Raw genomic sequence first — 19,113 nt, forward strand, 5'->3', positions numbered from 1 at the left:
GAGGTCTGCTGCGCCATGTGGATAGCTCCCTGGTTGGCTGGGATTGAACCCGCACTGCAGAGGTGCGGAGAGCTTCACAGCTCTGTGCGCAACTGCCTGCGCCACCAGGGAGTCCCTGATCCTGAACAAATTATCTAATAGTCTTTCTAGGATAATTTCCTCATCTGTGAAAAGGCATGATGCTCATTATATTTTCATTATTGGGTTGTTATAAAGATGATATGAGCTACACATGGAAGTATTATCATTAGTACCTGATACATGGCAAATATGTAATAAACATTAGCTATCATTATCATTTTTAGAAATTCTATACTGTTTGTGTTTACACTATATTTTTAGTTTCTAAACTCCATCCAGGAGTTTGGAATGTCTACTGTGGCGCATGGGGTAACACTCTAGAACACCAAGTACCTAGGAGAAGGGCAGTGTCTGGCACAAAGCTGGTACACAATAAATATTTGTTGAAAGTTAAATAAAGCAGTGAGCCTCATTTGCCTTTGAAAAAAATCATCAGTTCATACACTGAAAATGAATAAATGCTAACACCTGACAAGGAGAAAATATCAGTGTCCCAAGTTCTGACTCGCGAGAGAGAGGAGAATTGTGACTTCAGAAATTGTGAAGTTGTAAAACAAAGATAGAAATGGGGGATTCATACTTTAGATAATATGGTCACAAATTTCTTTTAATATTTGACCTTATATCTCTCCTCCCTCCCCCCAACCCGACTCCAGTTAAATATCACTTGTAGTTTATGGTAAACATTTGTTTACTTTGCAATACTCTCTAGCTCATTTTTATTATAGAACTATTTATTTTCTTAAAGTACTTATTTAGTTAATAATATTTAATTATAATCAGAATTTAAATTCTAGGAACATAAGAGTGTTTTAGAGGCATAATTTGATGAGATGTGGACCGCAATTCTGAAGGAGAAATGGGCAGCTGAAGGCCAATGGTCAAAGTAGTGTGGGAATAGAGGCCACTCTCTTTGGGTCATGCTAGAAAGAACTGATTTGTATTCCACTTTCTCCATAAACTAGTTGAGTGACTTTAGACAAATTATTTCCTTTTTCTGATTGATTATATTTTCATAATTTTTAATATGAGTTTGCTAGTACCCATCAGCGTCATTGATGACTTACTGGAAGAGAAACAAAATGCAGAGTTCCTGGCATAGTGCCAGCAGAATCTTCTTCAGGTAAAAGCAAGAGATGAGGGTGAGTCCTGAGGTGCTAGTTGTAGTATTAATTCTCTCAGAACCTCTCCCTGCACCTCCTCAATCTAGGTCATGCAATCCTTCAACAAGATAATCATCCTGAGAGGAGAAAAAACATTCTCAAATCACAAGTGTGTATGTTCAGTTTGCAAAAACTATTTTTTTTTTATAAAAAAAAAAAACAAGATTGCTCATTAAACAACAAACCACCTTGTAAAGTTCAGTTCAACCTCAGTGTGCTTTCTGCAGCTAATCAGGACAGACTTAAATCACTCTGGTGAGAAGATGGAGCCAGCATTTCCTTTGGCATCATTATAATCACCACCCTGGGGTTGGTAATATTCTTTAGACTGCCCATGGTGCTTGGTGGCTGAGCTAAAAGTCAGGAGTTTAATTTAGCTTTCTGAGCATCTGCAGGTTTTGTTTTCAACAGAGAACTTCAGGTTACATAACTGTCTTGGCTTCTGCTTCTGGTCTCAATCAGGTCCTCAGTAGCAGAGCATGGTATACCTAGAAGCAGCTTTCACCCAAATCACTTGGAAGCTAACAAGATGGCTCTTGACCTCTCTAGACACTTGGCAAAAGAAACAAGAGAAAAAAAATGTTCTGAGCCAAACTGGGTAGTCATTGAAAGGAGAGAGGGGGTATCAATCAGGCTGGGCTTTCTATTTTTTAACCCCTTTCTAACTTTATCTGATTGCTGCCCATACTAATTGGATTGGTCTGTTCCCTTTTACCAAGCAGTGTTGTGGGTAGGTATTTTGCCAAGGGCTGTAGAGAAAGGTGTTGAACAAAGAGGAATGTAACATGATGAAAACAGTGTTCCTGCAAATACATGAAAGCAAATTAAAGAGGTATATGAGGTAGATGCTTAACTCATGGGTTTGAGTTAACACCTAACCCCACCCCACAAGATGCTGTCCATCTCAAGGAGAAGACACATAAAGTAGGTAATTTCAGTAGAGCATGCCAAGTGCTAAGAAGGATGATTTTTAGATACACGGAGGAGTAGAGAAAGCAGAGAAGGAGGTAATCAGAGACAATTTAACAATAATGTATAGCTCATATAATGTGCCCATATTTGCAGATATGGATGATGTAATCAAAATTTGTAATTCATGTAGTTAGTGCAATTATATCTAATTGTATCTAAATTTTCTTTTTTTCTTTTTTTTTTAAAGTATTTTGAAATTCCATCTTTATTTATTTATACATACAAGCACTGGGTACAGTCAGAAGCGCGGGAGGGTGAGAGAATTCACCAGAGCCAGAGCAGGGAGCAGAGCAGGCAGAAGGACTGAAGTACACTGCTGAGGGGAGCAGCGGGCGGCAGGAGAGGTCTGCGCGCCATGCGGGATCCTCCTCCGGTGGCCAGGGAGCAGCCGGGGATCGAACCGGCACTGCAGAGGCTGCGGGCAGCTTCACAACCCAGCGCTCAACCGCTGCACCACCGGGGAGACCCTGTATCTAAATTTTCTGACTAAAGCTGAGGAAGGGGTTCATGCCAACATACTCCAGAAATAAAACCAAAATGTAAAGGAATGAGAAGAGGGGGTGAGGGAATTAGTTTCAGTGGGTATATAATTTCTGCGTTGCAATATGAACAAGTTCTAGAGATCTATTGCACAACAGTGAACATAATTAACATCACTTAACTACACACTTCAAAATGGTCAAGATGGGTAATTTAATGTCATGTTTATGGCCATAATAAAAAACCCATAAAATGTAATCTTTTGTAATATTAGCAAAATGTTATAGTCACAGAAATAAGTTAATAACTATCATTGACAATGTGATAAATATAACTAATAGGCACAGAACCCTAACCGTAAGCCAAGGACTGTGTTAAACATTCAACATATATGCTCTTGCTTATTCTAACAGCCTCTTCTGGCAAATGCAAAGCCCATGGTTTTGGTTAGGGTCCCACACAACCAGAGTTTGAGTATTCCCACTACAGCTATGGCCTCACAAGCAATCACCTCCCAGCCCAACCCCTCTTACTGAATACAATTCAAAAGCAGATCCACCTTCCTTTTGCCTTTGGCACACAAGGAAGACTGGAAACGGAAGATGGCAACTCATCAAAGGTCAAAATGAAGTCACTCATAAACTCTTTAAGAGGATGTGTAGATGCTATGAACCACTCTGGTTGCAGAGGATTAGTCAGATAAACAGCCTCCCGGTGTTCTGCTCATTTAGATGCCTGCATGGCATCATTTGCTGCAAGTGGAGGTCTTCTTGGGTAACAGGATGACGTCTGTCAGTGGTCTATGACTTGAGGTCAACTGAGTCACTTCGCTGCTGTCATGTGGCAGGGACTTCAGTGCAGATCAAGTTCAACCGGTAGGAGCCCAGCAAGTTTCCTGGTGATTTTTATATTTATTCTGCAGTAATTGCAGTTGACACCCCAGGCTGACTAATATCTATGGGCAACCAAGCCAGCTCCCGCAGTTATTAAGGAAAGTTAAAGGCAGGAAAACATAATGGGGCACTGAGAAGGTCACGGTGCAAGTGCCACGTCTAGACTCCAGCCAGGAGACAACTAAAAGCATGGTGTTTCTATTGCCCATCTTTGTGTTGGGGTGTGCCAGAAGTCTTGCTAATCAAAGTGGGGGGGGGTCTACTTGCTAGCAGGAGTAGCAACTCACCTGGGAGCTTGTAAGAAACTTGGAAGTTCCAGTCCCACTCCAGAACTACTCCAGGCTCCCCTGAACTTTGATGGGATCCCCAGGTGATTCAAAAGCACATTAACACTTGAAAGGCCCCTACTCAGAATTCACATATTTCTTACTTTTCAGAATGTTGTGTTTAGTAAAAATGTTTAATTGTAAATAAAATTTCCATACAAAAAAGAAAATTAATTGAATGTACAAGTCAATTATCATTTTAGTTTCACAAACACTTCCAGTTTTTCTACTTTAATCCTTTTAACCCCCTCTCAGATTTATTCATCTCTTTACAAGTAAGAGCATGTTACATCTCTAGGGTGGGGTTTGAACTTTGGCATTTCCAGCTCTAGATACCAAAATATTCCCTGTAAACCAAACTACCTCACCCAAGAATGTCATTTTAACTTGGAATGGTCATAAAAAAAGTAGGACTTGAACTGAGCCTTGAAGAATGGGTAAGTCTGCATAATGGAGAGATGTCCGAAATAAACAAGTACACAAACACGTGAAGATTGGCATGTAAAATTATTTTTTAGGAGAAGATGGAAGAAAATACTGAATTCAGGGTTCACATCCCCATAAGAGCAGCAGGAGGAATTAAACGATCTTGGAAACCAGAACACAAAGGGCCTTGAAAGTTAGGTCAGAGGGTTTGGCGATTGGGAATGTGGGGTACACAGAATGTATTTTAAGAAGATAAATTATTCCAGTTTTATGCAGCAAGTTTTATTGTAGGTTTTAATATGCAATTGTAAATAAGCTTTAAAAGTGAGAAATGGACAAATTCCAAGAGACACTTTAGAAAACTCTCTCCACACTACTGCATTGTGGCAATTGCACCTTCTGTAATTCTGCACCTGCTTCTTAAACTGCTGGCTGTATCCCAGGAGACCTGACATCACTGTTTTCTGACAGAGCACAGAATTTGCCAGAGCACTTGAAAATGTGCAAGGATGAAGAGAGCATTAGCTAGGAATACAGATGTCTTTTAAGCGGGACATCGGGTGGATGATTCATCTCTAGAGTGTTGAAAGAGTGTAGACTAAGTGAAGATGCCAGAGCAGACCTGAAAATATACTATTAGGCCAGCGATGTTTGAGTAGGAAGTGTGTTTCTATTAAGAGTCACATAAGCAGAGCAACTTGATTCCTGAACAATTTCTTAACAAAGGATAAAGAGCTGGTTGTTGTTTCAATTAAGAACAAGAAACATAAATGTAACTGTATAAACACATTAAAAGTATCAGTTAAATGTTATGTGAAGACAAAGAAAAAGAGAATAAATGAAGGAAAGGAAAAATTGAGGAATGTGTGTAGCTCATTGGACGGCTGGGAATTGAACCCGTGCTGCAGAGGCTTCGGACAGCTTCACAGGGCTGAGCTCAACCAGCTGCGCCACTGGAGAGGCCCCTATTATCTACTTTAATCATGATCTAACTCCATGTGGTAGATATACCCATTTCAACAGTTAAGGAAACTGATACTAACAGATACTAAGTAATTTAACCAAAATCACATGGACGTAAGTGGTAGCACTGGAATTCAAATATTGAATTCATTTCATCCAGAAGGGGTGTCAGTTATGTCAGTCTAAAACCTAACCAGGTCACTCATCCACTTCTCTAACATCTGTTTCTTCATTTGTAACATGAGATAATACTTGGGCTATTACTGGATACACAAAACTCAACAAATAATAGCTATCAACCCTTTGTAAAGGGCCAGTTGACATACTAGTTACTATTAAGTACAATTCTAAGAAGTTCCAAGATTATGGGTGGATAACTGTTGGGAATTCTTGGTGATTTAACAAAGACTCTTCAAATCTACTGGGCACCAAACATTCAGTAGGGTAAATCAAAATAACTCTCATATATATGTCCTACTAAATATACGATACACTGTGACCAATTAAAAATCCATTAACTTAAATATAATTTTGTGTATCATATCATTAAGTATTATCTTGATCAACAAATGCCAAGAGTACAACCACTTACAGGCAGTTAAAAAGTCTATGAGTGACACTGAGTGCAATTCTGATGGTATTACAAGAAGAGGGTAGTGAGAACAGTCAGCTGAGCCCACAATCTGACCTCTCAACCCTTTAGTTAGTCTTCATCCTTGTCTCCTTAATGTTGCCCTCCCTCCTTTCCATTCTGACCACAGCAGAGACAAGTGATTTTTTTCTAATGGAAATATTGATCCTGTCACTTTCCTTCTTCAAACCATTTAACTGGCCCCACTGTCTTCAGACTCATCAAGCTCCAGCTGGGCATACAAATCCTTCTGTGATCCAGATCCTCCTTACAATCCAGACACGTACACAGTGTTTCCACCAGAAATGAGTCTAATTTCCAGCCTATTGAACTACTTTTACTTACTTGGAACTAAGCTGGGCATTCCTGCTTGCTCTCCTATTTTCCTACTTACTGTTGTTCCTTCTTTCTGCTCTTCAGGACTAATTTCTCAGAATTTCACATCCCAGCTTTGACCTTGTTTTCTTCCAGGGAGACTTCTCTGTCTAGCTGAGTGAAGAGTTCTTCGGCAGCCTGTAAGACCTATATCACTGACCACATTGCAGTGAAGTTGCTCCCTAACTGGATTCCAAGTTCTGTGAGGATGGAGACCATGTCTAACTTGTCCTTCAAGGCCTACCACCAGGCCTTAGCTCCACACATCGCATGCAAGTGCTGAATAAATGTCTACTTAAGACATTTCAAACTCCATGAAAAGTCCTACCTCCAAATGTGGGAAACATTTTGTTGCTGTTTTTCTTTGTTTTGGGGTAGGTTTTAAAAAAAAAAATATTATAGGGCCTCCCCTGGTGGCGTAGCGGTTGAGCGCTGGGCTGCGAGGCTGCCTGCGGCCTCTGCAGCGCAGGTTTGATTCCCGGCCACCGGTGAGGGCCCCACAAAAATAAATAAATAAATAAAAATTTAAAAAATTATTATAATTCCCCTGCAGAAGAAAGCAATGCATCAATACACCTATAGTCAGAGCTCTAAGCACAGAGATAAGGAAGTGAAAAGAGCAGGGTTGTGAACACTGACTGCAAGGTCTTTGCACTCCTCACCTGAGAGTCCCTGGTTTCTCATACCAGTTGCTCAGTTTTTCATTTCTATATGAACTTCAGTCACTGAGTTTTATGTGGAGCTGATGATGACTATCAATTAATAGTTTAAAGGGCATTGTTTCAGATGCACTACATTTTTAATATCAAATTTATATAATACCTATTTTGGGAGTGCACAAACTCTTCAAAGTCCTGTTGAATTACTCTTCAAAGTGCATTACAAACATCTTGATCACTGGTTTGCATTTTACCCATTTTTTCAGGTAGAAACCTGAAGATAGGTGAGGGATGATTTCCTCTAGAGCACATGAAAGAAGGTTGTGGAAAGGGATTTTTAAAAATTTTAATCCCACTTTACTGTTTACCATTTTTATAAAGCCATGTAATTTCTGGAGTACAACTTTACACCTGGCACAGGCACATGCTTCAGTGACTCTCCACCAACGCTTCCAGCCACACATTGTCAGGGTTACTGGGTGCCTCTCTCGCCCTACCTCTCTAGCCCCTCCACCTTTGCTCTGGTCACCACAATATTTTTCACAAAGTCTTAGAATTATGCTTGTGCTTTGTCAAATTATGTTCTCCGGCTATTTATATTCCACAAATGAATGAAATCATTCAATAATTGCTTTTCACTTGCTGACTTATTTCACTTAGCCTAATCTCAAGATCCATGCATAGTACCCTAAAAGGCATAACTTCATCTTTTTAAAATATCTGAGTAGTCCGTTGAGTATATACACCACAATTTCTTCATCCAGTCATCTGTAGATGGGTATTAAGGTTCATTCCATTTCTAGGCTAATGTGAATTATGCTGCTATACATTCACTCTTTAGATGAATATGTAGAAGGGTTATTGGTGGATACTATGGTATTTCCAGTTTGGGTTTTCAGTGGGGCTCCACTCTTTTTCCAATCTGACTTTGTCCCTTTGCTGCCATACACACTCCTCTATACCCTGCTCAGTGCTTTATCATGCTTGATTCTTTCTTTTTTTTAAAAAAAAATTACTTTTTTTCTACTAGATTTAAGCTCCTTATAGTCAGTGGTTAGGTGTTTGCTTTTCTTTTTGTTCCAAGGATCTGGAATTGTTTAGGCATGCAAAAAAAAAAAAAAAAAAGTCTGCCCTACTCTTCCAAGTGTTCTGGAGCCAAGTTCTAGGGTCTTCTGTCAGGGGAGCCCTCTCTGAGGTGCAACTCATTGAAATCTCAGCTTCAAAAGAGACAAATACTTTCTAGTACCCTCTAGCTGTTCCTTCTCAATCTTACATTTTGCTTCAATTTCTTCAGTGAAATGGTGTCCCAATATTTTCAAGGAGGTACAGGGCACCTCTCAATATTAAAAATCTTTCTTTTGTAACTACAGAGGACAAGATTTGCAGAACCAACTCCCAGCAACAGCAATACAAACCGAACAGAAGCAATCCTCTGCCAATTTAAAATTAGATCTTATCTAATCTAGATGAGTTACTTTTTTCCCTTTTCACTTTAACAATAGAGGACTTACTTAAGTATATATGCATCTATTTTTGAAGACTTTTTAAAATTTATTTATGCATACAGGAACTGGAGTATAGACCAGAGGTGCAGGGGGTGAGAGAATCCCCAGAGACAGAGTGGGGAGCAGAGCAGGCGAGATAGAAGGCGAGATAGAAGAGGTCTGCTGTGCCATATATGGGTTAGCTCCCTGGCTGGGGATCGAACTCAAGCTGCAGCCATGATAGCATGATAGCACTGAGACTTAACCCCTATGCCACCAGGGAGGCCCACTTAAGTATATTTTTTCAAATTAATAAATGCTAAGTATTAATGCAGATGCAAATCTCTTTGGAGTCTAATGGGTTACTGCCACAAGTTAAAGGAGGTTGCTAAAGAAAGAGAAGCAAAGTGAAGGTTTTGAAGGGACTCATTACATGGTTCAACAGTAATAGGGAACAAGCAGGGAGGGGAAAATAAAAATAAAAACAAAAGCCACTATTCAATTAGTCCAGATGGAGAGAAACAGCCCATAAGCTAATTGATTATGGTTATCATGACAGCTGATTACAGTGTCTGCCTGCAAAAATACAGGCCGCCCCCAAAAAATAGCACACAAAACGAACAGCCTTGTTTGGCTGCTTTTCCTTGGCTCCTTCATGAAATACCCTCTAAATAGATGACGCTACGCAGTGCACCCCTTCTCCGGTAACTAAGTGAGTCAGGGATGTGGCAGTTGCGGTGGGAGTTCTGGTTGCTGAGCACAGGCAGTTAGGCTGGCTGGCTGGGGTTTGGATTGCTGTGGGAGCCAGGTGTTACATCCTTGTGTGGAAAGGCAGCGCCTTTGGGATCCATCTTTTCTGTACCCAGAGGTCTTACAAGTGATGACACTACTAGGGCTACTGATCCACTATCAAATGAACTGGCTGCATCCAGGTGTTTCTTTGGGATTAACAGTGGTTTCCTCTTTACTCCCCCAATCCCTCTGGAGGACCAGCCTGCTGAAAAGGTTACAAAGACAAAGGCAGTACATGCTCCTAGAAGACAGGCAGATCACAACCATCAAATGGCCATGCTACAGGCTATAATCTTGGATGGTATACTAGGGCCACAGGAGAAGGGCAACCTCTCTGCTGTTGGGCCATGCGGGTAGAAAATTCTTCTCCGAGCAGGTTTTAGAACTGGGGTTCTAAGTCATCAAGAGTTTGTGAGACATGTGAAAAAGCACAGGGTCCAGCCAATTTTCAAGTAAAGAAATATTTTGTTACTTATGAAAATAACACTATTGTTATTCATTGGGAAGAAGGGTGTTCTGGCAGGGAAACCAGGGGCATGAAGACATCAACAAAATTCCCATGCCGGGAACAAGGAGGAGACTTTCTTTCTGCTAGAAAATGGGGGAGGGGAGTGACAATGCAATTCTCATTTTATTGAGATGGCTTCTTGACAGAGTAGATAATGGTTAGCAAATCAAGAAGTTAAGGAGGTCATTTAGGCAGCTGTTAAACAGTTTGCTCAGGAAGGTGGGACCCCTCTCCAGGAGGATGGTATAAGAAAGCATAGCTTGGGGCAAAGGAAGCATCCACAACCAGGTTTTAACATACTACAAGCCAGCTTGTAGCCAATCCAGGCCTGCTCAGTGTCCAGGCAAGTGAAGGTCATGTTTATTGCCAGACAACTCTAGTCGGGGCTAGTCTGTTCTTAGATGCTAGATCCTGGAGGTACCAAAGCAACAGTCTCAGCTCTGCCTGTACCTCACCCACGAAACATTTTTATAATGTAGGTGTCTCAGCACCACTCTAGACCCACTAAATCAGAATCCCTGGGGGGATCTACACTTTTTCCATGGCCTACAGAACTACAGCTCAGAGCCACAGCCCAGTGCCAGACAGGGAATAGTCCCTCTTACTCAGTGCCTTCCCCAGAGTTTCCAAGGTGTGTATGGGGGTGGGGGGGCTATATGGTGGGCACATGCAGATGCCCTGATACAAGTTAATCACTTCAAGGGAGGTGGCACTAACAGCAGAGAAGCAAGTGTGGCCTGCCACTGTGTGACTTATCTTATTCATGAAAGCCTTCGAAATACTTCCTTATACACTCAAAAGAAGTATTCCAAAAGAATGTAGAGGACTGACTCTACAAATGAGGAAAAGGAAGAGGAATCATCAAGGAGGAAGGAGAAAACACAGGGTTTTGCATGGTCTCCCACAAACAAGCTAGATAATTCCCATCAGGTTCCTTTTGTTTCACTTACATTTTGACTCTGCCTCCAGACCCCTGCGCACTGTGGACTGGACAATCTTAGTGATAAAAAGACCTCCCTCTGAATGGTGTCTAAGTAACTAACATTATATCACTTCACCAAGGTATTACTAAAAAAAAAAAAAAAAAAAGATACTCTCAGTGCCCTGAATTTCTTACTACAAAAAAGAAATACTTAAGATTAATAATTAAGGTCAGGAGATGAAGATCATGTTTTTGTGTCCAGGTGGGGAAATGGAGTCTGAGAGTGGAGGTAACTTGGGAAAGTGCGCTGAGCTAGGAAGTGGCAGGACAGCCTGAGCCCCACAGCAGTCCACAGCTGGCTGGCAATCTCCACTTTGCTACTGTTGACATGTCTCCGGGTCTCACAGTCCTTCTTGGAACACAAACCACTTGAGAAATGAGGCTAAGTAAAGTTTAGGGTTATCTTTCAGGCCTTCCTTCCTCCAGACATCATCGACTTTTTTTAAATTATTGAACTTTAGGACAGTGAAGGAAGAAGGCTAGGGAAGCCCCTCCTACAGGACGGCCCTCTCCCGCTGTCCTATGCAGGGGTCCGAGAATCCCTGGGGACTGCGTTCAAGAGGCTTCCTCCACCGAATGATGATGTCTCTTCTTGCAGAAGAGACCAAACTCTTCTGGGAACCCAGGGGTCCTTTCAGCATTTAGCATGTAAACCTGTTTGTCAGCTGAGTTCCTTGTAGAGGTGGAGATGGGCAGTCAGGAAGGGAAATTTTGATAAGAAAGGAAGCAGCTGGGCTTTTAGCACAAGAGATATTGAGACAGGGCAAGCTAGGGTTATTAGGCAGTTTTAGGGACAGTGCAGGAGGGGACCTCTGAAGAATTTAGGGAGGCTTCAGAGATAAGGACAAGCAAGGAAATGAAACCAATTCCACTGGGAAAAACAAACACCATTGTTAATACTAGGGGAAAAACAAACATCCTAGCACCACAGATAATCTTGTTAAGGATGGTCCTGGTTTTCTTCAGATGATAAGATAAAGTGTAAAGATGCTCACCGGGAGGGCTAGACCATAAAGATAAAGCGATAAGCATAACAAATGGGAAAAGAAAATACTGTTAAAATAAGGAATGTGAAATTCCTCAGTACCCCCGGGAGAGACTGAACTTTTAACATAATGAGAGAGAAAAAGTATATATTGCCAATGTAATATCCCATACCGGCTCATCTTGGCCCCTCCCGGGTACTTTATACCTGGGAGTCTTTCTTCTTTGTCTCTTTTCTTCCTAAATAAACTTTTCTTTCAAAGACAAGATTTGTCTCTCTCTGCTTACTTGCTCCAAAAGTCTGTGAATTCCTTTCTATGGTTTCGCGAGACAAGAACTCCTGGTAAAGCGGCAGCAGTTGTTACACACGCCGGCATCAATATGAAGTTCAGAATTCAATGACTTGTTCAAAGGCAGATTTTGGCAATTATGCCTTTACGGTGTACGGTGACCATACACCCGGGAAACATGTTTACAATGCAGGTGTCTCAGTTCCACTCTAGACCCACTACTTTTTTTGCACACATAAATAGGGATGAAGAAAGGCGAGTAGTTGTGGACAAGGCTAGAAGGGCTCTAAGATTGCTGAGCTCAGTGTGAATATCTGAGTTCACACATTCATTCAACAGATATTTATTATTGAGCAACTACAGGGAGTTTCATATTTGCGTGGTCTAATATGCATGGATTTCTATTACTATGGTTTAATGCGGTAACACCAGTTCCCTAACAACATGATTCAAGTTTCAGTTACCACAGTATATTAACTATGAGTGAGTGAATAAATTATAAACCTGCTACTTTGTCCACAAGTCACTGATAACAACAATGTGCATAATGATCTGTGAGTCACATCACTTCTTGCGATGTCTGCTGTGATGGGTCGAGGCACATCTGTTATTCAGTTCACACACAGACAGCAAAGCAAAGCATGCAGCTGTTGCCATCACTGTCTCCCACCGATAACCCACCTGACTTTTCACTGAAATGGATAATCCAAAGAAGGAATTTGCCAACAAAGATAAAAGTGCAGTATAGGAATCAAATGTGACAACTCTGAAAGTGAAATTCAAACTGAAAGTGAGCACACAGAAGATAGAGCTGATTGTGGGAAGGACCCTTTGAGCAATGGCAGATATGCAGCCAGGGGAACTTGGTAAAGGTGAGCAGGATGAACGTCAGAAGTCAGGGCAGTAATCAAGTTGTTCTAGAATAAGTAACAGCGGCAAAACTTCACGTTAAAAGAACTCTCGTAGGTGTTTCCTAACACCGAAAGTGTGAAGGATAAAAGATTGAAAGCTGATCCAAACTTAAAAAGGAATATGACAGTATGCCAAGGCATATAAAAGATGCTTGCTCAGTATATAAGTTATATGACTGACAAGAAAAAGTCAAGAACTATAAAAACTATTCTTCTCCTACAAATAAAATAAACAAACACTAACTTTTAATGTTTGTAACATAATGCAATGTAATGCTAATGTTTTCAGTAGCGTACACTAAACAGATTCATTTTACCATGTTTTTCGTTTCTCTATGTATTTATAACCAACACAGAAAATTTTAAAGTTTTGACAAGAAAATGAAAGTCACAGAACAATGTTTGTTCCCACTGGTTACAAGATGTCATTCTGATGGCCTTGTGCTACCAAGAAATTAAGGAAGCTCCCTGTCACATACCTAGTGTTAGAAAATACAGTCCATGCTGTCTCGATGGTCTTAAATCAAACAAGTTAATCCTAAATCTGTAATTAATTGCTTTGTATTTAGGGACTTCCCTGGTGGCAAAAGGGGTTAAGACGCAACCTATGAAGCTGTCCGCAGCCACTGATCCCTGGCCGGCCAGGGAGCTACCCACATGGTGCAGCAGACCTCTCCTGTCTCGCCTGCTGCTCCCCTCAGCAGTGTATTTTAGTTGATCTGCCTGTTATGCTCCCCACTCTGTCTCTGGTGAATCCTCTCACCCCCCATACCTCTGGCCTGTACCCCAACTCTTGTATGCATAAATAAATAAATCTTTTTTTTTAAAGATTTATTTATTTATTTACACAAGCACTGGGTATAGTCAGAAGTGTGGGAGGGTGAGAGAATTCACCAGAGCCAGAGCAGAACAGGCAGAGTGACGAAGTACACTGCTGAGGGGAGCAGCGGGCGGCAGGAGAGGTCTGCGCGCCATGTGGGACCCTCGCCAGTGTCTGAGGATCTCACTGGGCACTGCAGAGACTGCGGGCAGCTTCGCAACCCAGCACTCAACCGCTGTGCCACCGAGGAGGCCCAATAAATAAATCTTTTAAAAGAATTGTTTTGTGTTTAATAGGGCCTGCTAGCATAGTTCATAGAACCCATAAAAGAGCTAGGGGAATTGTGGAAAGCAAATTTGGTAAGGGGTGATGGAGAGACAAACTGGTGGAGGGCTGGCTAACTAGAGGGAAGCACCACATCTGAGGAGAATGCAAATCTCCCCAGTCGAGCAAGTCTGCTTCCTAGGCTCCAGAAGCAGGGTAAGGAGTGGCTCTGGGCTGTTTAATTGGCTGCCAACAGTTCAGTGGTAATGCCAGATACATATTAATTGCCATCAGAATGCAGAGATACAGGTTATATTCCCTTCTCAAAAATAACACAGAAACTAGAAATGCTAACAAGTGCCACCTCAGCCAACTTGTATGAATGTTTTTTTAAAACCAGTGCAAAGTGTTTGTGTGTAAATATCTACATCTCCAAAGCCAGGGGCATGCAAAGAAGCATCTGTGAAAATATCAGTTCTTAAGAAATCAAATCATCAGAGTATATGAAATGACACTGCTGGTTCTATGTGCGGGCTGTGATTTTGGGTTGCTTTTTCATCATAAAATATATTTAGATTTTGAAATTTATGGCCCCTATTAAGAAAGATGTGGGTCTATGTCATATGCATATGGATGAACCTAGAAATAGTTAAAACGATGGCTCCTCAGTCCAACCTTTGCCTTAAACAGAAAAACAAAAGAGGGAGACTTTAATTTAGGGAGGCCAGCTCTCTAGCTCTACAGTCAGATTCCTGCCTCACAACAATAGCCAACATTTATCGAGCACTTTCTGTGTGCTGGGCACAATGCTGAGTGCTTACATATGAAGTACTATCTCTTTAAATCCCCACAGATCCATGAAATAGTTGCTCTTATGATTACCATTTGCAGATGCAGGAACAAGCTCACCTTCTTTGTTTAGTTAACCTCAGCTTACCATGAGGTAGTTGGTATTTGAAATCCAGTCATCTGACCTGACATCCTGAACCAGTTAGCTTAAATGGTCTTTACCAAATATTTAACGTAGGCCCCAAAATGAGGTAACCAGGGTCCCCGCCCCCTAGAGGAACACAGAGCCCAGATTTCTGTGGACAACTCCTAATTTTTAAATAACTTTACTATGCAATCCCTGTTTTCCAGCTGAGAAAACTCAAGGCACAAAACTCAAGTTCAATGGTTTCCCAAGTTTGCAGAGTTTGCAATCGGTGAAAGGATTCAACGCACACGTGTATCTCTTTCTTTAGACACAGAACTATGTCTAATTAGAACTATATTCTCTGTAAGCAGGTGCTGGATTTTTGAATAGGACTTGACTACGTCAAGTCTCTGACCTGAAATCAACTGGATCAAGGCATTTCTGGAATCCATTTAAATCATCAGTAAGAATTTCACATTCCCCAGTCTTTCTGTGATTTACATCAAGAGTTCAGCAGCATTCACAAGACAGTCTTACTAGGAAGAGGCCAGTGGTGACTCAACTCACCGAGTGCCGTTCTGGAATTGCACTAAACTTCCACAGCAACAGACATGGAGCAGAGCAGCCTGAGGAAGATGCCTGCGCTGCGGGAGCTGACAAGTGGCAGGATTGCTGCTCTGGGAAGGGAGGGAGGAGGTGAGCCTGCTGTCCTCCTCTTACTTTACTGGCCACATTCCCCACACAGTCTTTCAAGAAAAATGGATCTGAAAAACAGTATGATTCTCACCACAGCTCCTTAGCCAGTTTCCAGAGGTTTTCAGCATAGCAGGCAGCTGCTTCCCCAATTCAGCTCTGTTCCCTGCTCCTGGCCGAGTGGCCCTGTGCAGACTCCACCCAGCCAGCACACACCACTGACGCTCTTGAGTTGTGGCCAAAGCTTCTTAGGTGTGAAGCAGGTGGAGCCGCCTTTCCAAGCCAGGGGCAGAGCTAGTTTGCTACACAAAAGGGCCAATTTAAGAGATGGGATTACTTTCTTCATTCCACCCTCTGAAAGCAGTTAACTTTCCAGATGTTGATATTTCACTGGCCTCTTTTTCTTTCTCTGCTCAGCTGAAAAGGCCTTAACTCTAGAAAGATGGAGGAGTTGGAAGCCTGAGGAAGGGAGGCTGGAAGATTTCTTAGTCTCACCATCCAGCTAGCTGCTGGTGTTTGGAATTCCAGCACTGAAGTGTTAGTCTGCCTTTTTTTTTTTTTTTTTTTTTTTTATTTGAAGAGAGTAAACAAAGTCATTCACACTTTAGAGTTAATTCTTCAGCTGGTAGGCTGGAATTTGTTGGCTCCCTTCAGCCAGGAAATACCTGCTTAAATTGGCCTTTAGGTGGAAAAAAACATTCAAACAGGGGTGGCTTAGGGAAGCAAAACTTCTAATTTCTCCATTTTTTATGATAGTACAAAGTCAAGAAACTGGGTCTCCCCACTGGGAGAAATGAATCTCTCTCTTCTCTCGACTTTTGAACTAGGAAATCTGAACTAGGAAACTAGGAAATCTAATGCCAACAGCAGGAGCTATTAAACGTTTTCCTTGATATTTCAGTTGAAAGCTGAAAATTAAGAGGATTTTTATTTTTCATTATATGTATAACATTTATGCAACTATGCTTAAGAACTCTGGATTTTTATGTATGCTGCAATTTTCTATTTGTTTTGATGTTTGCCAAATACATTTGGAGCCAAGGGACAAGTACTTGTATTCATATATTGATTGATTAGTTCATAGATGAAGCCCAGACATTAAAATTTCTCCTAACAACTATTGATGATCATTGCTATTCAGTTATTATGGCTCTGTTTCCCAGTCCTGCCTGTTGCTACTCAAATCAGATGCTGTGGTCACCACGGTAACCAACTACTCTTTCTCCTTGTTATTTATTTTATTAGACTTGTGCTAGATAAATTCTATGATTTTCTAAAATAACTCAAATAGGAATCAATCAAGCTTCCCTAAGATGGGAGTCATTTCAGTATAAATATTCTATTTAAAAAATCAATTTGTTTGTTCATCAGAAAGAAGTTATCACCAGGAAGACAGAACTAAGGGTTTGAATCTGCTCAACTGCTTGAGATTTAAAACATTTTCAGAGTGGTTTTATAGATAAACTGGGATTATCATTAACTCTTCTAAGTAATCTTAACAGAATGTTGTGTTGATGGTCCTGAAAACTGTGGGAGTCTCAGAGGTTTTAGGCAGGGTCATAACAGTTTGAATCTGTTTAAACCACACCTCTGGGTGTGGAAGTGCAATTTTCTGTTTGGATTCCGTCCCCCCACCCCAGCACACATACACAAACAACACACTCACCAAAAAAATTTGGAAAAAAAAAGTCAAAAAATTCTTTAGGAGCATTGCTTTGCTCATTTATTTTACAATTAGCCATTAAAGCTGCCAGTCATGGCTCTAGGTGACAAGGGAGCATGCTGGAATCCCTGAGGCAGCAACATAGAATCCAGGCAGGAAAACATCATCAATCAAACCTTTCAGAAGGATGAGAGCTGTAGAGTCACTGACTGTCTCTGCTAAGCTCAGTTATTTGACCACCATTTCCAGGCCAGGCAGTGACAAGGGGATGCTGATTGCTAGGGCAAATCGATTCTTTCAGACCCTATGAGATAGCACATCTGCCTTAGGATTGAAACAAGGGGGGTGGAAATTGTGTGAATTGTACAGGGACTATAATCAAGATGAAAATGCAGACATTGTGCAAAAATGAAAAATGATGTAAAAAATATAAAAATTAAAATTAAAAAAAAACAACAGTGCAATAAAGAGATTTCATCAAAATTCCTCTCCTTTTCCTCTTTCTTTAGGCATTTTGAATTTATTGCTCATTTGGGCTCCTTGAAACAGTCAGTACTGACCTCTGCAAAGGAACAATTTCTCCCTGCTCTCAAATGTCTATCTTGGCTATGACAGTGGTTTTGCCTCATCCTTCTCACCTATGACTCTCCAACCATTGCAAAATAATTCTACTATATTAAGTAGAGAATTTAAATCTGCTCAACTACTTTGAGATTTAAACATGCTTTAAAGACTCTCCATACCCTCCACTCACTGAGAATGAGATGCCCCTTTAGGGGCCTCCCTGGTGGCGCAGCTGTTGAGCGCTGAGCTACGAAGCTGCCCGCAGCCTCTGCAGCGCAGGTTTGATCCCCGGCCGCCTGGCCGCCGGGCCGGCGAGGGTCCCACATGGCCTGCAGACCTCTCCTGCCACCCGCTGTTCCCCTCAGCAGTGTACTTCATCAGTCTGCCTGTTCTGTTCCCCGCTCTGGCTCTGGTGAATTCTCTCACCCTCCCGTGCTTCTGACTGTACCCAGCGCTTGTATTAAAAAAAAAAAAAGAGAGAGAGAGAGAGAGAGATGCTCCTTTAAAGCTTGCTTCCCTAGCCTCTACATCGATAATCTCACTCACCATGATCAACCAATCAAGTTATTTCTTGACTGAGATTGTCTTGGAACTGACTTTGAGTGTAACATTGATTTGTAAGCCACAAAGGATCCTCTGAATAGACTGAAGTGAGCCAAGACTGTAGTGAGGAGAGGTGACTCTTCTTGCCATTCACAGTCATTACCAGCTGGTCCTGCTGTTATAGGGCAGCCCCGATATTGAATGGGTTGCCTGGCTGTGGGTCCTCACCCACTTGCTTACAAGGGACTTATTAATACTCCACTACAGGCACACACAAAAGGTTAATAAAAGGTTTATTTACAAGGGAAAAGGAAATAAGGAAAATGTACAACTCAGGGAGAAAATAGGGAAATAAAGTCTTTAATGCGTCCTACCCGATCCACCGACCTGGAAACCCAAAAAGCAATCTCCAAGCTGGCTGGACACTGCGAGCTGGCGGAGAGTCAAAATGGGGGCCCCTCCAAAGCCCACGTGTCTGGCTTTATACCAACCTGGCTGCTTAACCACATCCTCAGGTCCCAGCCACCTTCCCTTTGGTGGTGATGGGATTTGGAGTTCCCAGTGTCTTTGGCTTTGGCCTGGGGTGGGGGTGGAGTCCACAAAGCCTGTATGGAATTAGCTTTAGGACATCCTTTTCCCCCTAACAATTCCCCCCTTTCACTTTATGCCACCATTTCCATGGTGATGAAGATCGAATATATGGATGTTGGGATGCAGTCTCAGATGAGCA

General features: G+C 41.6%; 1 protein-coding gene across 19 annotated transcripts in view; it reads right to left on the bottom strand.

Moving 5' to 3' along the window:
- Positions 1 to 19,113, bottom strand: part of DLG2 (discs large MAGUK scaffold protein 2) — a gene marked incomplete at both ends in the record, with an annotated part of 1,956,162 nt that overhangs the window by 262,016 nt on the left and 1,675,033 nt on the right. The window contains one exon of one of the 19 annotated variants that reach the window (XM_084247150.1): positions 15,708 to 16,314. The exons of the other annotated variants lie outside the window; for them this stretch is intronic. Coding sequence (XP_084103276.1) covers positions 15,708 to 15,744 — 37 coding nt within the window. Of the gene's footprint in view, positions 1 to 15,707; positions 16,315 to 19,113 lie in introns of those variants that run through there. 19 annotated transcript variants of the gene reach the window in all.

This window comes from Talpa europaea (assembly GCF_964194135.1).
Source record: "Talpa europaea genome assembly, chromosome: 1".
Lineage (NCBI taxonomy): Eukaryota > Metazoa > Chordata > Mammalia > Eulipotyphla > Talpidae > Talpa > Talpa europaea.